Source organism: Mesoplodon densirostris, chromosome 5 (genome assembly GCF_025265405.1).
Source record: "Mesoplodon densirostris isolate mMesDen1 chromosome 5, mMesDen1 primary haplotype, whole genome shotgun sequence".
Classification (NCBI taxonomy): Eukaryota; Metazoa; Chordata; class Mammalia; order Artiodactyla; family Ziphiidae; genus Mesoplodon; species Mesoplodon densirostris.
Genome location: NC_082665.1, coordinates 152708103 through 152733744, shown reverse-complemented (window position 1 = coordinate 152733744; position 25642 = coordinate 152708103). Strand labels below are relative to the sequence as shown.

Here is a 25642-nt window from a genome sequence, read left to right as displayed (position 1 = left end):
GTATAACTGTAACAATTCCACTGGAAAGTAAATAGAATTCCAATATCTTCCTTCAATGTGTATACTGAATATTTCAATTCTATATATATATGGAATCTTAGTAAAAATAATTTGCCAAAGCTGATGGTACTCCCAAAGTGTTCATTTGCCTCAAATACAAGGAAGATGGCCTTTTATTCTCAGAGCATATTTATTTACTCTGACTTTGACACAAGATTTAGGCTCTCTAAAATGATAAAACATGATCTAGTCTATTAAACAAAAAACCATTTTTGCTCAGTACTCAGATAAAAGAAATAGCCTCGTGAAATATACAGTTAATGTAGATAAATGCACAGTTCAATTAATTCAAGATATAAGTACTATAATTCATCAGTTAGAGATTTTTCTATCAAGGAAAAGATGAAGTTATTCTACTGAACTTCAGTCACACCACACTAAGACCTGTAATCACCTTCCCTAGAAGATAGATTTATAAAGAGAATACAAAACACATGTAGTTCCAATAAGAAATAACTGCTTAAATATATATATACACACATATATATGCACTTACTGTTTAATACCAATATTATTTAATTCTAATACTAAGAACTGAGGGGACTATCCATTGAATCCATTTCAAACAAGGCAAACTGGATCTTAAAATCATTTCTTTCTCAGGGGAGGTAATAAAATGTATTAATCATGCCTCGCTGGAAGCAGTTGCTTCGTATGGAATAAACCTCTGCTTCCTGTCCCCAAGTAAGAATTCTAGAACTGCCTGGAACAAGAGAAGGAAGAAGGAAAAGTCAGGAAGGAAGGGAGGAAGGAAAAGCTATCCTGCCTCAGCGACAGGTACGGACCTCAGTGCCTCTAGGACTCTGCTTCGTCCGCTGCGGGCAGAGCGAGCGCTGTCAGGCGTTGAAGAGGCACTGTTACAATGACTTCTCGAAAGGGAAGTCCTCTGCCCTTGGGGTTTCACCAGTGAAGTTGCAGACATGATCTCCTGCAGCTGCTTTTGAAAGTTCTCTCTCATCTCCAAGGTCTGTGTCAGAGCTTGAAACAAACAGAAATACACCAATCAAGGTAAGTTTCTCCTTTCTATCATGCCCTATTCACATTAACTATTTTGTCTAGATTTGGTTGAACATAAATTTATTAACTTGACATTTATCAGATACTTACTATAGGCTATAGTAATGTACTAAGACTATGAATCCTGCAGAACATAAAGGCAACCATTACTACGAGGACTGTAGAGGAAATAATCAGGAAGCCCTTTGCAGACACTGTGCTAAGACCCACAGTCGTCATCCTTTTGTAGAGCTCCCTGCCTGCTTCTGACCCTCTCATGTTCTGTACTACACCAAGGTACATTACAGTCATTTATGATTTTCCCCTATGGTCCTCAAAAACACAGACCACACCATACTTATCTTTGGTTTCCTTGTAGACTAAACATTGAAGTAGGTACTAAATAAAGATTTTTGGAATGAACAGAGTGGGACTAACTAAAAAGGTAAAGCATAGACAGGGAAAGCTATGGTAGGGTGAGAAAAATAGAAAATATTAATCCATTAAAAAGAGGACACCTATAGATATAAGGTTATTCAATGATGCACTCTTTATAACAGCAAGAAATTAGAAATAAACTACATTCCCATCAACAAGGAACTGGCTAAATAAAGTGGGCCATTCATACTGTGAATACTATACAGTTGCCAAAAAAAGGGAAAATGACTGAAAAAGATCCTATGTACTAATAAAGACACTCCACAGGTAGAACTGTTAAATAAAAAGATCAGGATCAAAGTATAAAACAGAATATACAATAGTCAATATTTACATTTTTTTTTTTAAAGTGGGGAAGGAGAAAACTTATATATTTATTTTTGGCTGTCTTGGGCCTTTGTTGCCGTGCACGGGCTTTCTCTAGTTGTGGCGAGCAGGGGCTACTCTTCGTTGCGGTGCACGGGCTTCTTATTGTGGTGGCTTCTCTTGTTGCGGAGCACGGGCTCTAGGCGCGCAGGCTTCAGTAGTTGTGGCACACAGGCTTAGCTGCTCTGCGGCATGTGGGATCTTCCCAGACCAGGGCTCAAACCCATGTCCCCTGCATTAGCAAGTGGATTCTTAACCACTGCACCACCAGGGAAGTCCCAGAAAACACGTTTGATTGTATGCATAAAATAGCTCTAGAAGGCTCCATAAGAAAATAACATCAGAAGGGTGGGAGGAACTTTTCACACCTCCTTCTGTACCTTTAAAACCATGTGAATTTATGTTAAAATATACTGTGCACATAATAAAACTTTTTGAAAGTCACTGAAAGGAACTGAACCAAAGGACAAATGTTTAAAAAATTCCCAACTCCACCTACCTTTAATAGAATAGGGCTGTGTCACACTAACTCTGTAAAATACCTAGTTCCACACATTTCACAGGTTTCACACTTAAATCACTTAAAGCTTTGTTAACTATTACTTAATGATTGGCATGGAACCTCAATTCAATCCTCAAATATATGCTTTACTTGTATTTAGCAACACAGAAAAAAACTTTTATTTGTCCATCTGATGCAAAGGAATCATTCCATATTAAAGATACATATTTATAAATTTTTTTGTTTGTAATTTAAAATATTTTACCTCCTTTAGAGTTATTCCTTCCATTTCCATTTGATGTTGCTGGTTCTTTATTACTGGTGGTCATACTGTCTATATCATTTTCTTCTACGGGCAAATGATCTGGCTATTGAAGGAGAAAAATTACCACTTCTCAAACCAAGCCCAGTATAAGGTTTCACAGCAATAAATGATTGTACATTCAGCTTAAAGAGGGGGTAAATGTATCATCCATATCATCTACCTCATCATCCTTCGCTGTCAAATCAGCTGAGAGTAGTAGTCGGTTATTACAAAGTCTGCCATCTTGCACTGCACTGATATCCAAGCTCATTTTGGGATTATAAGTATGTGGATAAAGAGATTCAGGAAGATGTTTATACTCCTGGGCACACTGCAATACAATGGTGTGCTTTAAAACAGGACTGAAAAAAAAATCTTAGCAAATAAGTGATGTCAAGTAGAATAAAGACAGCTAATACATTATGTTCTAAGATGGCAAGAGTCCACAAAATTAAAGTTTTGAAAAGTACTTTACACTTAAAAATTCCATCAAATGACAAATTGTCCTCACTTTTTAAATGTCATGTCCACTAAAGTATAAAATCTAATTCTATTTCTATGCTTTTGCCAAGGTATCTATCACATTCCAGGCAATACCCAGAAAGGAAAGGAAAGGGAAGAAGAGGAAAGAAAAGAAGCTGTATTGGCATGCTAAATTAATTCTCCTCAAATTATAAAATTTTCTTTCATACCATTTTTTTTTTTTTTTTTTTTTTTTTTTGCGGTACGCGGGTCTCTCACTACTGTGGCCTCTCCCTTTGCGGAGCACAGGCTCTGGACGTGCAGGCTCAGCAGCCATGGCTCACGGGCCTAGCCGCTCTGCGGCATGTGGGATCTTCCTGGACCGGGACACGAACCCGTGTCCCCTGCATCGGCAGGCAGACTCTCAACCACTGTGCCACCAGGGAAGCCCTCATACCATTTTTAATTAGCAAAAAGAATCAGAATCTGAAAGAGTACCCATTAAAGACTCGTTAAGCATTTAAGGATTAAAGATCTTAATTTTTTGATGCCAAAGATATGAAATGTGTAATTAACTAAGGTTATCGAACTTGTTTACATACAAAGAAATGGGTTTGTGCCTTGAAATACTGTTTACATGCATTTTCATTTAACAGGGAGGGGAGGGAAAAAAGTATGGCTTACTTCTAAAAGCCAGTGCTCTGAAACAATGTGTATTCCTCTTTCTTTTACAGATTTATACTCCCGATTAGTGTCATTTGGTCTCCCTTGATAAATGAAATGAGTCACTGTCTCATCAAAACTCCACCTGGAACAAGCAAACACACAAAAAAATGAATACCTGAGAGAAATAACTACATTCGTTTAAGATGATCATTACTGTCTATAAACAGAATACTCTGACCTTCTCAAAACTTTCAAGAACCAGAGTAAGCAAAAAACATTAAATGACAGGCTCCACTTTCACTGTCAAATTTTATACATATATCTCTAGGTATATAAATGCAGAGATATATTTAGAAGGATATTCTTGAAAATATTACTTTCCTTTGTATACTTTTCTAAATTTTCAATTTTCTTTTATAATATCATTTTATAAAGGTGATATAACAATAAAAGTATTTCCAAGTTAATGAAATAGCAAAGCATCCAATCTGTCCTCCAGTTGTTGGCAGCCACTATTCACTGTACATTTGCTCTGTGCCCCATAACACACTGTGTACTTTACATAGCATTATTTCATCCATTCCTCACAACAATCCTAAAACAATGTATTTATTTCACTCATTTAACAGATAAGAAAACTGAAGGGCATGGTTAAAGTAACCTTTTCAAGGATATTCAGTGAATAAGAGGTAGAGCCAGTTTTGACTTCAAAACTCACACTCTTAGCTATTACATTATGCTCCTGATTTCCTTCCATTTAATATTTTCTTGATTATTTTAGGAAAATAATCTAAAAAGAGTAAAATATGTCATCCTTCAAAAGATCAAGTAAAAACCAAGGAGGAAATAAAAATTGTAATTCCAAATGTAATCACCAAAATAAAGGGAGGTTTCTCTTCATGGATACCTAACATACTTCCCATTTCCTAAATAAGAAATATCTCTGAACTTTTTTTTTTTTGGTCATGTCGCTCGGCTTGCGGGATCTGAGTTCCCCGACCAGGGACTGAATCCTGGCCACGGCAGTGAAAGCCCAGAATCCTAACCACTAGACCACTAGGGAACTCCTATTTCTGAACTTTTTAAATAGCCAAGTTAAACAAATTAAGAAGGAATATTCCCTCCTAAATTATATTATAAACATTCTATTTCTCACTGCCCATGTGTCCTTAAAAATAATAGTGAAAAACCCCTTGCTAATTGAATTGCCAGTCTTTCTAATAATTGTTTCTATTTCTGCTGTGAGGTAAAACAGTAAAATGTAAATAAATTATCAAGATAATTTTTTTTAAAAAGGAATATCTTTTGCCTGAATCATCTTGGTTTACTACTATCCAACTCCACTGTGATAATACAAAAACTGTGCCTTTTAGTCCTTCAAGAACAGACCATCAATGGCTGTAGACAGTAAAGGTAGATAGATCAGGAGTTGGCAAATTTTTTCTTTCTTTCTTTCTTTCCTTTTTTCTTGGCTGCACTGTACAGCATGCAGGATCCTAGTTCCCTGACCAGGGATGGAACCTGTACCCGCAGTAGTGGAAGCACAGTCTTAACCACTAGACCACCAGGGAATTCCCAGGACTGGCATTTTAAATCTTACAGAAACACAAGTCCTACCTATATGTTCCTTTTAAATCTTACATCAACTCCACATCCAAACAGAATACCGAAGGAAGCATTCAATTTTGACAAATATGTATACTCTCATAGGGCTATTGTGAGAATGAAATAATACTTGCCTCATACTAAGCACTCAGCAACTAGTAATAGGTAATATAAGTATAATAGTAATATATAATATTAGATAATTACATAATTATTATAGAATAATATATCTATAAAATAGACAATACAAATAATAGTTATAGTAAGTAAGAAAGCTTTACCCTTCGACAATAGATGAATTAAACACTAAGGTGCTTATAACTACCACGGACCCATTTTATTTTTACATTCTCCTGATCTAATTTCTTTATCAAAAAGAAAGATAACTGAAATGACTTACCAAAGGGAAAGATAATCATATTCCTCAAACTGTTTGTTACTTGTAAAACCAATCATTATGCTATCTATGAATGGCTGAAAACAAGTGATCAAGAAAGCAAGCACCACAGACAATGAAGGAATACAATCAATTCAGGATTGGCCGGAATAGGCAAGGGTCTCTCATTGCCTGATACTGATGCCATTTATGCTAGAGACCTGTCTCTAGTTTGGCTGTCAGTTTGAGAGTGGATCTGATAAACTATGTCTCCAAAGTAGTAAAAATGATAGAAATTCAAACATCCTCAAAAAGACACTTTTAATTCAGGAGTGCTGCAGTACTTAGTACTACGTACAGAAAGGCTCTAATTTGAAAATCACTAAGAAACATGCTTAATGTCAGACCTAAATGTATTACTAGACTATAAACTCCTTGAAGACAAGGATTTTTTTCTAGATTATACTCATTCATGGATCCCAAGTTTTTAGAAGAGTGGCACAAAATAAGTTCTCATATATTTGTTAAACATGCCCTAAAAACAAACTTGTAAGAGTGAATTAATATGGCAGAGAATATTTTAAAAGGATGTGCTAAATTAAAAGTCAATTAGAGAGATTTTGTAGATAATATGACAAACTAAAAGTCAAAATAATGTTTTTTGTAGATGCTCACAACAGTTTTAGGTTTCCCTATAAATTTAGGCCATATCACCACCAAACAGAAAGATGAGCCAACTACCTGTAGTCTGCACCTAGAGAGGCTGCAATCCCATTTAGTTCACTCTGCTTCTTACTGAGTTTTTTACTAACACATACCACTACCTTGTGAAGTGGCTTTGGAGCTTCTTCCTGCCCATGGAAAATAAAAGAAACAGATCAACCATTATTGTTTTAAGTGTTTTTTTTTATCTAAAACTTCCTTATAATGAGAGATTTAATTCTACCTTTTCTGACTGGGCATCTTTCAGTTGAGGGCTGGCAGAAAGAGTGACAGTATTTCGAGAGCTATTTGCCACAGCAAGTTTCAAGTTTCTGACGATGACTTCCGAGAGTGGTGTACTCAGTTTCCTCTTCTGCTGGCTGGGACCTCCTGGAGTTTCCAAGGCTGCAAGTGCATCCTGTATGTATGGAGGGGGAGAGGGAGAAAGGAAGAGAGGAAAAGGAGAAGACAAGGAGAGAGAAAGGAAGAAGAGGGGAGAGAAGGGAAGAGAGAGAGGTACACAGAATAAGGAAAGAGGGAGAAAAAAGAGGTAAAGAAAGGGAATAATCCTCAATATTAATTGGATTATAGTTTTAACCTCCTCCAGTTTTCCTCTAAACAACAATAAAAAGACTGAACTAGTATCTATTATGAAGAAAAAAAATTTCATACTGTCCAGCAAATTAGTTCAAAGAGACTGACAAGCTTACATTTTCAGCAGCACTTACCACATTTGTCTGATCTTAGAGTTGAAGTTGGTTAAAATTAATGATACCAAAAAACAAAATAAACGAACAAGTAAACAAACAAAACACACAGACGGAAACAAGTAAGGATGGATATAAACAAGACATGAACTATAAAGAAGGTTAAAAAGTTAGATTGAGCTGAGAATTGTGAAAAATCTTCAAAGGTACAAAATGTATTCCTGTTCCCAAGCCACCCACAATTCCCTCGTGAGCAGAGGTCACTGCTGTCCAGGGCTCGTGCTCATTCTCTTTCCCATCTACACAGTATTCCATGTATACAGCAGAAGGTATTTAACCAGTGCGCAACTGATGAATGTTTAGATTAACAATCTTTTGCCAGTATAACGATGTAGTGAATAACCTTGCACACACACATTTTGCACCCACAAGAGTAAAGGGAACCATTTAAGCAAAATGTGCGCACCAACACTGACATTCTCACGAGCAAAGCATTAGTGTTTCCCAACATGCTTGACAGCACAGTGGGTAATCAGATTTTTCTTTTTTGAGAATCTGATAGGTTAAAAAATATATCTGCATGCTTTAATTTTCCATCCTCTTATACTGAATGAGGTTAAACATCTTCATGCATATATAATATTTCTATTCAATTTTTTGTGACATATCTCTTCCTATCCTTTGCTTATTTTCCCATTGGGTTATTAGTCTTTTTAAAATATCCACTTGCCTAAATATATCTGTATAGATTTTTATGCACATATATACCCACTATGATATGCACATATTCGTTCCCAATTTGTCATTTGTCAAATTTTCGCCATGGAGAATTTTTTTTAAAACAAATACTTTTATTGCATATTTATAAAATCTGCATAGTTGAATGTAGATAATTTTTTAGTGCTGTCAAATTCATATGAATCTTTTATTTCTTTTGGTATTATGTTATAGTTAGAAAGACCTTCCTCACAACGGAATTATTTAAAAACAAACTCACTCTCTCATGGCCTGTTCTAGTATTTTTATGCCTTCCTTTCTTGTACTTAAGTATCGGATCCTCAGAAATTCATTCTGATGTAAGGTTTGAGGTTTTATCCTAACTGTTTTCTCAGATGGCTACCCAGCTGTCTGATTTGAACGTCCCCTTAATCACATAATGCATTCTTCTATCTATGGGGTGTAATCTTCTGCACTGATTTGATTATTCACGTAACAATAACACACTGCTTCAATTACTGAAGCTCTATAAGATGTTTTAATAATTAGTAGGGCTAGTGCCTTCCCTTAATTATTCTCTTCAGAATTTTTATACTATTTCTGCTTATATTTTTAATAGGATCTATATTATCTTTTTAGATCTTTAGGATGTTTAATCTTTTTTTGAGAACATGGTAAGGCTTTCTATTTGCAAAAGTTTTTTTTGTTGTTGTTTTTTAACTTCTCTGCAGCATTTAAAAGAATTCTTCATATACAAAAGAAATCGGAGCGCCCACACCATGTCTACCCGCCTTCTGCACCTATGCCATGAGCACTGCTTTCCTTCTGGTACTTTCCCCCACTTAAACATTAGATCCCAACCCCTCTCACTAATTCTCCCCTCTCATCTGCACCATCAACTGGATCTCTACTGATCCATCACATTGGCATACAGTTATTTCTTCCATTTTAAAAAAAACAACCTTCTTTTGATCATACTTTGCCCTACAGCTGGCACCCCATTTCTTCATTCCCCTTTACAGTAAGACTCCTCAAACGCATAGTTATAGTCAGTGTCCCGAACACTTCCCACATTCCTGTAGGAACCCACTTGCTTCCACCTCCACAATGTCACAATAACCCTTATTGTTAAGATCATCAGTGTCCACAATGCCAAATCCCGTGGTCAACTTTCTATTCTCACCTTTGTTGATCTTTCAGCAGCATCTGACATAGTGAACTACTCCTTCCTCAATACTTTCTTACTTGGCCTCTAAGACAATCTCTAGGCTTCCTCTTCCCTCACTGGTGGCTCCTCTCACTCTCCTTTGCTGCTTCCTTCTCTAAATGTGAGCCCCTACGGGTGTTCCTTAGACCTTTTCTCTTTTCTTCTTCTGCTCTCTTGGCATCTCTTATATGGCTTTAAATATTACCTACAAACTCGGATCTCCAAATTTCTTTCTCTAGCCCAGACCACTCACCATTCCTCAAACTTCAGGCTTTATGTGTAACTGCCTATTTGACAAAAGTACTTAGATGTCTAACAGGCATCTCAAACTTTATGTGTCCAAAACACGAGCTCTTGATCTTTAGGCTCTAATCCCAAAGCATTCTATTCAACTCAGTTGAGCTCCATTTTTCTAATCTCAGACCAAAATTCAGAGAAGCCAAATTCTAAACATTTAAAAACTTATCATGGGGCCTCCCTGGTGGCGCAAGTGGTTGAGAGTCCGCCTGCCGATGCAGGGGATACGGGTTCGTGCCCCGGTCTGGGAGGATCCCATGTGCCGCGGAGCGGCTGGGCCCGTGAGCCATGGCCGCTGAGCCTGCGCGTCCGGAGCCTGCGCGTCCGGAGCCTGTGCTCCGCGACGGGGGAGGTCACAACAGTGAGAGGCCCGCATACCGCAAAAAAAAAAAAAAAAAAAAAAAAAAAAAAAAAAAAAAAAAAAAAAACTTATCATGTATTATGGAAAATTGATTGAGAATGATCAATATCTAGACATATCCTTGTAAAACTATTAGACTTTAAAAATAAAAGAAAAATCCGCATGGCTTTCAGGTAAAAAAGAAATAATTTACAAAGACAACATAATTAGATTGGCATTACAATTTTCAAAAACAACATACATAAAAGCAAGGTAGGGAGGGCTTCTTTGGTGGTGCAGTGGTTGAGAGTCCGCCTGCTGATGCTGAGGACACGGGTTCATGCCCCGGTCTGGGAAGATCCCACATGCCGTGGAGCGGCTGGGCCCGTGAGCCATGGTCGCTGAGCCTGCGCGTCCAGAGCCTGTGCTCCACAACGGAAGAGGTCACAACAGTGAAAGGCCCGCATACCGCAAAAAAAAAAAAAAAAAAAAAAAAAAAAAACCAAGGTAGCAGTGGACCAGCATTTTCCGGAAACTCAAGCAGGAAAAAAAAAAAAGCAAACCAAGAATAGTACATCTGAACAATTTGCTGAAGAATCAAGGCCTTAGTAAAAGTTTTAAAGGTGGAGAACTTCATTCCTACCAAAAGAGGACTGGGAAGCTTCACAAAGGACAGACAGTGGGCATTTCATATATTTAAATGCAGAGTTAAGATTAAAACAAGGGTGAGGTCCATGGGTTGAAGAATATATAAACATTTTATTTTCTGACAAAGTAGACAAATATAACTAAAAACAGTGGAAGAGAGAAAAGGTGGAAACAGAATAAGATCATTGACTGCAATAGAAGCAGTAAGCAGGGGATCTAGACATAATTTAAAACTGACATACAAAAGGTTAAGAAGAAGGGGGAATAAGAACACTATAAGAAACCATGAGAATAAAACAAACAAACTCTTTCCTAAATACCAAAAGAAAAAAAAACGCAAAGAGGACACAATAAGTGAAGAAACATATAATAAAAATATATAAAACATAATCACGAAGCAATTACAATATAATATATGACAGAAATGAGACCAAATACAATATAAGTCATATTAAATGTGAATGGGCTTAACCTGCCTAACTGAAAGATTTTCAAAATAGCTCAAAAAGCAAACCCAACTCTATGCTGTACACAGGAGACCCACTTAAAACACAGCAATCCAAAAAGGCTAAAAATGAAGGAATGCACAGATTTATAAGGGAAATGAAAACAGTAAGAGAGAAGCGATTGAAATCCTGATACCAAAGTACACTTCAAGCCAAAAGCATTAAATGAGACAAAGGACACATTCCTACTTACAAACAGTTATGACTATCTATGCACTAAGTAATACAGCAATTATCTACTCAAAACAAAAACCACATCAGATGCAAGGAGAAATAACACACCAATATTAGGAAACTTGAAAATACCACTTAGTATAAGAAGAGTTAAATGAACAAAAAGTAGGAAAGGATATAAAAGATCTAAACAATATAATCAATATGTCAGACTTCTATCTATAGAGAGAAAACCCTGATAAAGAATATATCTTCTTATCAAAGAATGTTCTCAAAAGTCAAAGAATGTTCTCAAAAACTGCTCATATATCAGAGTACAAAGAAAAGATCAGTAAGTTCTGTGAAGTAGAAATATTACCAACAAAAGTTTGATCACAAGGCAATAAAACTAGACATTAAAAATGAAACAAACAAAATCCTTCCATCTGGAAATTAATGAAAACTCTACATATCTGAGTAAAAGGTTATGTGAGTATTCCTTATACTATTTTTATTTTGCAACTTCTTGTAAGTTAGGAATTATTTCCAAGTATAATATTAAAAAAAAACGTATAATACTTCTTTGGCAAGGATGGGGAAACTGGGTGCTCAATACACTATTGGTGGGAGTATAAACTGGTACAACCATTTGGACAGCCTGTCAGTCTCTACTGAAGGTGAAAGATGACCCAGCAATTTCACTTCTAGGTATATACCAAAAAGCAAAGCATGTATACATATTCCAAGAGACATGCACAAGAATGTTCACAGTAGTGCTATTTGTAAGAGCAAAAAACTAGTAACCACCTAAATGCCCATCAACAGTAGACTGAATATGTAAATTGTGATATATCCATATACTGGATTATTACACAGTAATAAAATCAATGAATTATAGTTAGAGGTAGCAACATGGACAAATCTTCTAAATGAAGGTTGAACAAAAATAGACAGACTCATAATACATGTTATGATTCCACCTATTTAAAAGTGAAAAACAAGCGTAACAAAGCTAGTGTTAGGGGCTTCCCTGGTGGCGCAGTGGTTGAGAGTCCGCCTGCCGATGCAGGGGACACGGGTTCGTGCCCCGGTCCGGGAGGATCCCACATGCCGTGGAGCGGCTGGGCCCGTAAGCCATGGTCACTGAGCCTGCACGTCCGGAGCCTGTGCTCCGCAATGGGAGAGGCCACGTCAGTGAGAGGCCCGCGTACCGGGGGAAAAAAAGAAAAAAAAAAAAAAAGCTAGTGTTAGAAGTCAGGAGTATTACCTTTGGGAAGGAAGGAGGAAGAAGTGATGGGAAGCGAGGACTTGAGGAAGATTCTATAGCATTGGCAATGATCTCTTTCTGAATATGTATTGTGTCTTCCCAACTGTTAACACTAATGTTTCATTTACCAGCACATTTGTTGTACTTTTCTGGATGTGTGTCAATTAAAAATTAAGTTAAATAAGGGGTGCTTTTTATTGTGAGGGCTAATGTATGTTCAATTTTGTGACCCACATGGAATCATGGGCCCTTCTGTTTTCAGAGAAAAAATTCAAAATACCATTTTACATCAATTTGAAGAACCACTGATTATAAGATGAAGAACTATTTTATATATCACAAAAGACAGAGGGAGAGAGAGACACTGCTAAATACACTATGACTAAACAATGAAACCTTTAAATGTCTTTTGTACCTTCACTGAGACTATTTCTATTTCAGAACCATCAGCTTTTCACTGCAAGGTAGAAGAATGGTCTCAATGACTAGAAATATTTCTACTAACTTCTTGTCTCCCAATATTATTTCATTTACTATTCAAAGAGTCTATGACCTTTGAGACCTTGGAAATCATCTAGATATGCTCCATGATTTTACAGACGGGGATAATGAAACCCAAGAAGGTTGACTCGCCTTAAAAGGCTGCAAAAGGAAAAGCAGAGGCCTGACTCGATCTTGCAGTTCCCAAACCAGTGGTTTTCCTCTACTTCTTAAGGCACAAGGAACAGTGTTATTCACAGCACAAAATGTCACTTCAGAAGAAATTTGATCCAAGATTTAGCTTGGAGAAAACTGTCCTGGGTATCAATTTATATTTATTTTCTAAAGATGAACAATCTGTAAACTTTAAGTCTGCTCCAAAACATACTAGTAAAGATTATTAAACTCTATGAGTAAAACCTCAATAGATAAACCGTACAATAATTTTGCAAAGTCATGGATTAAAAAAACATGGTTTGAATAGCCACTTGAAAGGCCAAAAACTACTAAAGGAATAGTGAAGAAATTATCTTTGGGGAATGAAAGGAAACCATTTGAGAAGCTTGAATTAGCCCTTGATTTGTGAATGAATTTTTCAGAAAGGGAGCCATACTCCAGTGCTCAGAAGATCAAAGAAAGATGCACACTTAACTCATCTTTTTAAGGGAAATGATTGAAAAGTAAAGTGGTAACAGACATTTTCAGAAAGAGCACCGGTGTACTCCTAGAATCAAAACATAAGTAGCAATGTGTTTATGTTATTTTACAGTTTACGAAATTATTTCATCACACAATTTCACTTAATCCTTATGATAAACCTGTAAGTTTTCAGAGTAAGTGATACTATGCTCTTTGTACAAAAGGAACTAATGCTCAGATATGTTAAATGATCTGAGTCATACCGTTCATGACAGATATAGGACTTGAATCCAGATGTCCTGATTTCACACCATATATATCTCTAGCTGTTACCTCTACCCTGGATATATGTAGAGACTCAATACTATGCATCTATTTGCCAACATTTCTGGAAGTTACTACTACAAACTTCAGAGGTGATGGAGAACTTGGTGCTTTACTTTATAAGCTATAAAACTGTTATCTCCAGGACCATTTTCTATAAGCCTTACCTTCACATCAAAGGAAGGCTTGAAGAGTTTGTCCTTGGACAGAAACTTTGATGGTGTATCCAGGCGTAATGAGGGCTCCTTCTGAAGTGGTTGTCCTGCTGCAGGGGAGACTGAAGCCTGTCCGGAGTGCTGTGAGATCACCGCATGGAAAGCTTTACTCTGAAAGCGGTTCATATCTAAAGGTGTAACGGCCATTTTTCTGTGAGTTTCCAGGTCTGTGACAGGATGCTCTGGAGTATCTGGATTTAGATTCACCCCGTTTGTTGTTTCAGTTTCCAAACTTTGTTCTAGAGCTTTAAAATGAAAAGAAACAAATGTGAGCCAGTAATGTCTTTTTGTGTCTAAAGAGGCCCACAAGAAGTGATGTTTTTACATCTTATTGTGAGTTTTCATGTGAATTCTCAAGTATACTTCAAACCACAAAGTTATATACCTACTTTCAAAGAAACAAACCAGACAATCTATTAAAATATGTGTTGAGTTAGGCAAGTACATCAACTGAAACAAATAATTAATGAAATTAGATTTCCTGTTTCATCTTGTTGTAACTTGAAATATTCTCAATAAACCTCGTAATTTGCCCAAAAATATAAATAATGTCATCTTAGTCAATGGCAGAGTAAAAAAGAAAATCCCAATTACATGCACTCAGAGTTAACAACTACGGTCAAGTTTTTGGAAAGTGCTTAATGAAGTTTTAATATTACTTTGCCTGCATTGTAAAATTTCCAGGTTGTCTAGAAAAAAGTAGTAAGTAATAGCTTTGAGAAGCTTCCCTGAAGTTTGCCCAGGGATGCCATCATCTTACAAGAGAGGCTACTGTGTCCTCCGACCCTGCCTCCTACCTTTTTTCAACATTTAACGAATACACTTATTAGACGGCTGCTCCGTGCCAGGCCCGATCTAGACAATGAAAATATATAATGCACAAGACACATGTACTCCTTGCCTTTTCAGGGCTTTTGGTTGAGCGGGGAAACATGAAAGTAACCTAGAATGGTAACACTGGGACGAGAGCTACAAAAGGCCAGGGTGTTATGGCAAGACAAAGGCCATACTTGGTGAGTCAAGGAAGGCTTTCCAGGGAAAGTGATACCCAAGTCGAGAACTGAAAGATAAGGAGGAATAGGCAAGAATGAAGCAGGTAAGAGATAACATGCAAAAGCCCAAAGATGAGGAATAGAGAGTACTTTACTCACAAGATGTGTCAGTATGAGCCACTGAAGGAACAGTAAATGGGATCTAAGCTCATTAGACTTCAAACACTGAGACCCTAGAATGTTCCTATATTGTTCTGTACCCTCTAACTTTCAGATAGTGCCTACACTTGATAGTACAGATACAAATTAAACATTTGTGCTATGAACGCATATTTATTTTGCCCACACCCCCAATAATGAGTGCCCAAGAGTGGCTCACGTGAAAGGGAGAAATTTTAATGACCTGTCCTAAAAGTAAGTTTTAGCACATTCATATCCCAGAAACCATCAAATTGTAAAAATATATATATAAAAGGACAAAATAAAAGTATTAACCTTCTTTAGGTGAATTTTTGATCAGAAAATGGCTTTCATTTGCTCTCTTTCCCAATCTAGCAGTCTCCAACAGCCAAGCTATAGTGACCGCTGGTAAATTCCACTTCTTGGCAGCTTCATATTTAGAACCACCTGGTTCTTTCAATACAAGATGTGTACTGGCAAACATGCCTTTCTTTGCATTGGATTTGCGAACGAAGAATTCTTGAACACTGAAAGTTACATTTAAAGAAAACTAAATGTCATATGCACAATTAGCCAGCAAAGTAAGAATGAAGTTTCTAATACGATGGTTTTGTTAGAGTTCTGAATATAAGAAAATACTCACAGATTAAAAGTTGGCTCTATTTCTTAAATTAAGCTAATCCACTTACAAGTGCTTACTCTAGAATGAAAATGTATTACTACAATTAAACTTTTTATAAAAACATAAGCAAATTAAACTAGACTTACAAGAAATAACCAGAAAAACCATCTATTTAATTAGTCATCACCCATCCACCTTGTCTTTCCTCCCAAAAGGAGGCAGCATGGAACAACTACGGGAGCAAAGGAAGAGTACGAATAACACATTGTATCGTTTAGCCCACTACAACTGCTCCAAGTATCTTCACATATCTCATTCGATCCTCTCAATATTTGTGAAATACCAATATTTTACAAATTATTGTAAAAATACGACCTGGGAAAAGATGCAGAGAAATTAAACGCCTTCCTCATGATCACAGAATATTAAAGAGAATATGGGGGCAAAAACAGAATATGAGATATAAACAGAATTGCCTTTTCTTTCAGGACTTCTGGGTTTTAGGTCTAGATCCCCACTTTTAAGATTTTTTTAATATTCCACATTTTTCCTAGTACTTTCATGGATTCATTTTTCACATTTAACCCACTGATCAATTAATTTGGTACTTATTTTGGGATGAGATGTTGCTCCAACTTTACTGAATCATATTTATTAAATAAACCATCTCTTCCTCAATAAGTGGAAATATCACTTTTATCATATACCAAATTCCTGTTTGTGTTTAGGTCTATTTCTAGACTTTCTGCCTGTTCACTGAACTTTCTGCTACTTACAGACACACTATTTTATCTAGTGAGGTTTACAATATATATTTAAATAACTATTCTACTTCAGAATTTTTATGACTTTCCTGCTTGCTAATATTTTCTTTGAATTTAAGAATTAGTTTGCTTATTGCCCTCTCTAAAAAATTTCTTTATAACGTTTAGTCTTCCTGTCCAAGAGCAGATACATCTTTCATACTGTTTAAGTCTTATTTATTTCCCTCAATAGCATTTTACAAGTTTCTGTAGCTCTTCCAAGTTTCCCTTTAAAATTCTTTTAAAAATCAAAGTATAGTTGACATACAATATTATATTAGTTTCAGGTGTACTACGTAGTGACTCGACATTTAAATGCATTACAAATGATCAACACCAAAAGTCTAGTAGCCATCTGTCAACATACAAAGGTAGTACAGTATTACTTTTTTCCTTATGCTGAATATTACATCCCCGTGACTTTTTAATTTTATAACTGGAATTTTGTACCTTTTTTTTTTTTTTGCGGTACGCGGGCCTCTCACTGTTGTGGCCTCTCCCGTTGTGGAGCACAGGCTCTGGACGCGCAGGCTCAGCGGCCATGGCTCACGGGCCTAGCCTCTCCGCGGCATGTGGGATCTTCCCAGACTGGGGCACGAACCTGTGTCCCCTGCATCGGCAGGCGGACTCTCAACCACTGCGCCACCAGGGAAGCCCGGAATTTTGTACCTCTTAATCCCCTTCACCTATTTTGCCCAACCTTCCATTCCTTTCCCCTCTGGTGACTACTAATTTGTTCTCTGTATCTATGAGCCTATTTTGGTTTTATTTTGTTTGTTCATTTGTTTTGTTTTTTTAGATTCCACACCATGTTGCTAGGTGTTTTATCTCTTATTACAGATTTAGTAAGAGACCTTTGTTTTCATTAGCTCTTCTAACTGGCTGTACATATGATGGTCAGTGACTTCTGTATATTAATATTCTACATAACCACTTTGCTGAATTTTTCTGTGAGCACCACTTCAGTCTGTTGCCATATTTTGTTATTGTTATTTGCTACAATTTCAGTTTTTTCCAAAAGCTTACTGTTTGGTATAATCCAAGTACACAACACAGCAAAAAAGGAAATATACAATTAATGAATTATCATAAGATGAAAACCCTTATATCCACCACCCACGTCAGAAGACAGAATCTTACCAGTCACTCCAGAACCTCTCCAATGTGCCTCTTCTCAGTTACTAACCCCCTTCCCTCCCTTGCTAACAGTAGCCACTATTTGGATATTTATGATTATCACTTCCTTACTTTTCTTTTGTTTTATCACATAGTGCATCCTTAAACACTACATTTAATTTTTTATGTCTTTTAGCTTGCAGGTTCCCTCTTCTTTCCTTGCCCCCTTGTTGAAGACAGTATAATGTAGAGTTATCTCAGAGTCTGGATCTTGCTGATTGTATTGCTGTGCTGTAATAGAACGTTATTCTCCTGTATTTCCTATAATTCAGTAGTTGAATCTAGGTTTTATTAGATTGAGGTTTCATTATTTTGCTAAGACTACTTCAAGGTGGTGATGTATTCTTCACAAGGAAGCATATAATGTCTGGTTTTCTCTTTAGTATGTGATTAACTGTTGGTTTTCAATGCCTAGATTCTTTCATTTATTAGGAGTCACAATCTTATCATTCCTTTTTCACTTATTTGTTGGAATTCTTCTATAAAGGGAAATTGTCTTATCCATTATTATGGTACTCTGATACAGACTGTATAGCAAAGGCAGGATAAATATTTGATCCTTTCTCTTTATTTACCAGCTTTCAAAATAATGAGTTGGTTTCCTAGCATCCTTCAAACATGACCAATTAGCTTAGTTTGTTTGGTGCCATTATGAAGTTATGATTTAAACATTATTTGATGTGTCTGGATCCACTGCCATTATTATTTCTAGTGACACTTAACTTTTCCTGTCTTTGGCCAGTGGAGTTCCTTTTGACACAACCCTTCCTACTAGTCTTCAATAATATATCAATACTTGCTCTCTGTTCTGACAAAATGTTTCAGACTCACTGGTATCTTCTCTGCCCCAGACCTAGAACTGATCATTTCTTTAAGCTTTAGTTTCTTTTAGTGGGAAGTGGTATTTTAAGGTCACAATGTGGGCACTGGTGTTGCTTGTTACTATCAGGTTGATAATGATTTCTAGGCTTAAAAGTGGTTTTGAATTCCTCTTTGAACCAAGAGTTACTAAAAAGTTCTAAAATGTCCAGTTGATAAAGTCTTTTCATTTTCTATTTCTACTACTCATTTCTAATTTTGGGGTTTTTTTTTTTTTTTGCACTGTGATTACAGAATATGGTCTCCACTCTTTCTACTTCAGGGAACTTACTGAGGTTTTCTTTGTGGCCAATTTCTATACAAGCAACGTTTATGAGTGTTCCAAAGGTGCTTGAAATGGTATGGTCACTGTTTTAGGGTGGATAGCTAACTATGCTGTTTAAATCTGTATCCTTTCTTGTTTTCCATTTGACCTGTCATGAGGTAAAAGGTGGGAATTAAAGTCTCCTACAGTTAATGTTTCTGCTGATTCCTCATTGAATTTCCTGCTGTTTTTGTTCTATGAATGGCAGTCACGCTCTATTTGGTATATACATATTTTTCACCTTCAGTGTGAATAGCACTCTTTATTTACAGTGCTCTTCTTTTTCCTGTTTAATGCCTTTTGATTTGAATCCAAACTTGTCTATGACATTAAAACTGCAACACTCTCTTTTCTTTTGATATATCTTTGCCCATCTTATTTTTTTCCCCGAATGTTCCGGATCATTTCGGTTTAGATGTGTCTCTTGTTTAAAAGCATTTTAAGTGCTGCTTAATGATATAATCTAAAAGAACTTTTCCTTTAATGTAAAGTTTAGTTCATTTATATTTATTTATATAATGAGTTTTCTACTTCCTTTTTAAATAGCCACCATTAAAGTTCACTTACAGGTTGGGCTAATTTGGATTTTGGAACTTTAAAATGAATTTAAAATTTTTTTTTAAATTAAAATGAATTTTAAAATTCACTTTCTTTCTCCCAAAGTAGTCATTATTCCTGCTTAACATCTGCACTGCAGAAAAACAATGAATGTTCATTGAAAAAGAACAAATCATCCATATGGCACATGGAAGGAAATAAATAATGCTTAGATAAGCAACACTCAATAACTACCTATGTATCAGCTTTAAATATTCCCTTTCCTGGTAGGTAAGCATTAATACCTGGAGTCTTAACATTTGCCAGGCAGCCTTCTAACAGCATTCTCCCTCTCCCACTTTGAGCCATCACATAGATATTCAACACACTCCTCATAAATATTATAAAGACACCCAGTGAAATCCTAATTTGAATGCTCTTCTATAAGTCAAAACAAATAAAAAGTACACCAAGACAGCAGGTACACTAAAAATACTACATACCTTGCTCCAAGGCGATTTGCTAAGAATGTCAACGAATCTTTTTCAGCTCCTGCACACTGGCTGAATGAAAGAACACAATCCTCTAAAGGAGTCATTCCTGCCATTACTGGGACTGGTGTGAAGAGAGGATTTGACTTTGGATCAATTAAAGTCTGATAGTCTATACAAGTTACCTTTTAAAAACAAGAGAAACAATAACATCAACCTGAAATAAGCAACTAGTGGTTAACACTGGTTCAGTTACAGTAACAGTAATTTTAGTTTAGATGAAAAGCAATTTTACTTTCATATAAATGTGCATATATGCGCATTCTCAACCATTTAAAATTATAACATTAAAGAAATACATACACATCAATCCATTATATAGGATGTTAAAATCAGTCAGATTTATCATCGAATTTATTGAATTTTGCTTAAAATTTAATTTCTTCCAATGTATTACCATTTTTTCTTTGAAAGTTGAAAAATAAATCAATGATGAAATTATTAGTGATAAGCCAGCAAGATGGAATAATACAAAAGTGTATGTCATGTTTTGGTAGTAAGAAAATTAGGAAAATTGAAATAGTATGAGATGACCTGTAGCAACTTCCTAAGAAGGAACACTGCTGGTGTGGCCCCTCTATTCTACCAGGATTAGGACCATGAAGCTTGCATAGTTTATTATTTACAATTTCCTTTGCTAAAAGCAAAATCCAGACAGTGCTCAAACCCAAATACCAATTTACTGAAACGGAACTGCCTAAGAAATAAACGTGTACTCTTAGTTTCAGACATCCTTCAATACTACATTTCAACTGATACAGTGTTTTCTTACCAGCCACGTATTTGTAACAACTTCTCCCACAGTTGCCTGTACTTCACACCCCAGCAGAGGAACCACAGCATAATCAGCAACAACTCTGCTCTGAAGTGACACAATTTTTCCAGCATTTTCTCTTATGATAGTTGCAATATTAAATTCATTTTCATTACTAAAACCTAAAACAAGAAAACTCTTTTGGCTAAATAAACCTTCTTCAGTAATTGTAGAAGCATCAGGGAGGCAATGACTGACGGAAGACTGGTTTTCTTCTTGCAGAGAAATATGAGTAGAATCAATAAGGGGCTCCACATGAGCAGAATCATTAAAGGGCCCAACTTCAGACTTCGCAACTTCAACTGGAACAGAAAAAGAAATGTTTTCTAACAGGTAGTTTATTTTATAAAGTTTATTTCCTAGTAAGGATATTAAGGTAACATGGAACCTGAGAACTGTGATCACACGTATAAAACTAAGGCTTTATAAGCACACAATGAAGAAAGAATATGAACCATCCCATTCTCTGGGTTCCCAGGAGTGTTATCAGTATTACTAGGACAACAGCAATCATGTTACTATTCTAAGTATTGCTAGTGTACTAGAAAACTCTAATTAGTTGAAAATTATGAAGCTCCAATAACTCCATGGGCCTGTTTGAGTTCCGAAACTGGTTCAGATAATTCACAACAGAATTAAGAAAATATCCTTAAGCAAAAAATGGAAGCAACAGGCTTAAGTGGTCAAGCCCATCACATGGAAATAACTGAATAAATACAATAATAAGAGAATTATGGTTACTTCCCTTTCAAAAATTTCTAAAAAGTTTCATAATGAAATTGGAGCTATTTAGCTTCTATATAGATTCTTAAGAAAACAACTGATCAAGGACCCAACAGTCTCAACAATTTCATTTCAGGATAAAGTTGGCTGATAAATGGGTAGTAGAAGAAAAAACCATAACTATTTTAAAATATACATGTCAATAATGAAAATGCCGCTGCTGCCAGTGTCCTAGTCCTCACGGTGAGACACAGCTACCCCCTGCCTCTGCAGGAGACCTTCCAACACTAGCAGGGTGTTATACACTGGAAAAGTCCTGGTTTAAAAATAAAGGGATTAGGAAAGGGCAGACAGCAGAAGCAAGAATAACTGCAGTCCTGCAGCCTGTGGAACTAAAACCACATTCACAAAAAGACAGACAAGATGAAAAGGCAGAGGGCGATGTACCAGATGAAGGAACAAGATAAAACCCCACAAAAAAAAACTAAATGAAGTGGAGATAGGCAACCTTCCAGAAAAAGAATTCAGAATAATGATAGTGAAGATGACCCAGGACCTCGGAAAAAGGATGGAAGCAAAGATTAAGGAAATGCAAGAAATGTTTAACAAAGACCTAGGAGAATTAAAGAACAAACAAACAGAGATGAACAATACAATAACTGAAATGAAAAATATACTAGAAGGAATCAATAGCAGAATGACTGAGACAGAAGAACGGATAACTGACCTGGAAGACAGAATGGTGGAATTCACTGCTGCGGAACAGAATAAAGAAAAAAGAATGAAAAGAAATGAAGACAGACTAAGAAACCTCTGGGACAACATTAAACGCAACATTCACATTATAGGGGTCCCAGAAGGAGAAGAGAGAGAAAAAGGACCAGAGAAGATATTTGAAGAGATTATAGTCAAAAACTTCCCTAACATGGGAAAGGAAACAGCCACCCAAGTCCAGGAAGCACAGAGACTCCCATACAGGATAAAGCCAAAGAGAAACACGCCGAGACACACAGTAATCAAATTGGCAAAAATTAAACACAAAGAAAAATTATTGAAAGCAACAAGGGAAAAGTGACAAATAATATACAAGGGAACTCCCATAAGGTTAAAAGCTGATTTCTCAACAGAAACTCTAAAAGCCAGAAGGGAGTGGCATGACATATTTAAAGTGATGAAAGCAAAGAAGCTAAAACCAAGATTACTCTACCCTGCAAGGATCTCATTCAGATTCCATGGAGGAATCAAAAGCTTTACAGACAAGCAAAAGCAAAGAGAATTCAGCGCCACCAAACCAGCTCTACAACAAATGCTAAAGGAACTTCTATAAGTGGGAAACACAAGAGAAGAAAAGGACCTACAAAAACAAACCCAAAACAACAAAGAAAATGGTAACAGGAACATACATATCGATAATTACCTTAAACATGAATGGATCAAATGCTCCAACCAAAAGACACAGGCTCGCTGAATGGATACAAAAACAAGATCCATATATATGCTGTCTACAAAGGACCCACTTCAGACCTAGGGACGCATAGAGATTGGAAGTGAAGGGATGGAAAATGATATTCCATGCAAATGGAAATCAAAAGAAAGCTGGAGTAGCAATACTCATATCCAATAAAATAGACTTTAAAACAAAAAATGTTACAAGAGACAAGGAAGGACACTACATAATGACCAAGGAATCAATCCAAGAAGAAGATATAACAATTATAAACATATATGCACCCAACATAGGACCACCTCAATATGTAAGGCAACTGCTAACAGCTATAAAAGAGGAAATCGACAGTAACAAAATAATAGTGGGGGGACTTCCCTGGTGGTCCAGTGGTTAAGAATCCGCCTGCCAATGCAGAGAACACGTGTTTGAGCCCTGGTCCAGGAAGATCCCACATGCTGCGGAGCAACTAAGCCCGTGTGCCACAACTACTGAGCCTGCTCTCTAGAGCCCGCGAGCCACAACTACTGAGCCCAAGTGCCACAAGTACTGAACCCTGCGCGACTAGAGCCCATGCTCTGTAACAAGAGAAGCCACCGCAATGAGAAGCCCGTGCACTGCAACAAAGAGTAGTCCGCTCCCCGCAACTAGAGAAAGCCCGCGCACTGCAACGAAGACCCAACGCAGCCAAAAATAAATAAATTAATAAAAATAACAACAGTGGGGGACTTTAACACCTCACTTACACCAAGGACAGATCATCCAAACAGAATATTAATAAGGAAACACAAGCTTTAAATGACACAATACACCAGATAGATTTAATTGATATTTATAAGACACTCCATCCATAAACAGCGGATTACACTTTCTTCTCAAGTGCACACGGAAGATTCTCCATGATAGATCACACCTTGGGTCACAAGTCAAGCCCCAGTAAATTTAAGAAAACTGAAATCATATCAAGCATCTTTTCCAACCACAACATTATGAGATTAGAAATCAATTACAGGGAAAAAAAACGTAAAAACCACAGACACATGGAGGCTAAACAATACGTTACTAAATGACCAAGACATCACTGAAGAAATCAAAGAGGACATCAAAAAATACCTAGAGACAAATGACAATGAAAACACATCAATCCAAAACCTATGGGATGCAGCAAAAGCAGTTCTAAGATGGAAGTTTATAGCGATAGAATTGTACCTCAAGAAAAAACAAACATCTCAAATAAACAATCTAACCTTACACCTAAAAGAACTAGAGAAAGAAGAACAAACAAAACCCAAGGTTAGCAACAGGAGAGAAATCATAAAGATCAGAGCAGAAATAAATGAAATAGAAACAAAGAAAAAAATAGCAAAGATCAGTAAAACTAAAAGTTGGTTCTTTGAGAAGATAAACATAACTGATAAACCATTAGCCAGACTCATCAAGAAAAAGTGGGAGAGGACTCAAATGAATAAAATTAGAAATGAAAAAGGAGAAGTTACAACAGACACCGCAGAAATACAAAGCACGCTAGGAGACTACTACAAGCAACTCTATGCCAATAAAATGGACAACCTGGAAGAAATGGACAAATTCTTAGAAAAGCACAACCTTCCGAGACTGAACCAGGAAGAAACAGAAAATATAAACAGACCAAGCACTGAAATTGAAACTGATTAAAAATCTTCCAACAAACAAAAGTTCAGGACCAGATGGCTTCACAGGTGAATTCTATCAAACATTTAGAGAAGAGCAAACACCCATCCTTCTCAAAGTCTTCCAAAAAATGGCAGAGGAAGGAACACTTCCAAACTCATTCTATGAAGCCACTGTCACCCTGATATCAAAACACACAAAGATACTACAAAAATTACAGACCAATATCACTGATGAGTATAGATGAAAATTCCTCAACAAAATAGTAGCAAACAATCCAACAACACATTAAAAGGATCATACACCATGATCAACTGGGATTTATCCCAGGGGTGCAAGGATTCTTCAATATATGCAAATCAATCAATGTGATACACCACATTAACAAATTGAAGAACAAAAACCATATGATCATCTCCATAGATGCAGAAAAAGCTTTTGACAAAATTCAACACCCATTTACGATAAAAACTCTCCAGAAAGTGGGCACAGAGGGAACGTACCTCAACATAATAAAGGCCATATACGACAAACCCACAGCAAACATCATTCTCAATGGTGAAAAACTGAAAGCATTTCCTCTAAGATCAGGAACAAGACACGGATGTCCACTCTCACCACTATTATTCAACATAGTTTTGGAAGTCCTAGCCACGGCAATCAGAGAAGAAAAAGAAATAAAAGAAATACAAGTTGGAAAAGAAGAAGTAAAACTGTCACTGTTTACAGATGACATGATACTATACACAGAGAATCCTGAAGATGCCACCAGAAAACTACTAGAGCTAATCAATGAATTTGGTAAACTTGCAGGATACAAAATTAATGTACAGAAATCTCTTGCATTCCTATACACTAATGATGAAAAATGTGAAAGAGAAAATAAGGAAACACTCCCATTTACCACTGCAACAAAAAGAATAAAGTACCTAGGGAGACAAAAGATCTGTATGCAGAAAAGTATAAGACACTCATGAAAGAAATTAAAGA

At 36.5% G+C, this 25642-nt stretch overlaps 1 protein-coding gene across 3 annotated transcripts in view; it reads right to left on the bottom strand.

Annotated features, from left to right (window-relative positions):
* Positions 1-25642, bottom strand: part of TOPBP1 (DNA topoisomerase II binding protein 1) — a 71659-nt gene that overhangs the window by 19629 nt on the left and 26388 nt on the right. For all 3 annotated transcript variants that reach the window (XM_060099683.1, XM_060099685.1, XM_060099684.1), the window contains 10 exons: positions 20794-21137; positions 19974-20146; positions 15465-15676; positions 13930-14222; positions 6722-6895; positions 6517-6626; positions 3813-3936; positions 2848-2997; positions 2628-2730; positions 846-1038 (listed from right to left, as the gene is read on the bottom strand). In XM_060099683.1, the coding sequence (XP_059955666.1) occupies positions 846-1038; positions 2628-2730; positions 2848-2997; positions 3813-3936; positions 6517-6626; positions 6722-6895; positions 13930-14222; positions 15465-15676; positions 19974-20146; positions 20794-21137 (1876 nt within the window). The remainder of the gene's footprint in view (positions 1-845; positions 1039-2627; positions 2731-2847; positions 2998-3812; positions 3937-6516; positions 6627-6721; positions 6896-13929; positions 14223-15464; positions 15677-19973; positions 20147-20793; positions 21138-25642) is intronic.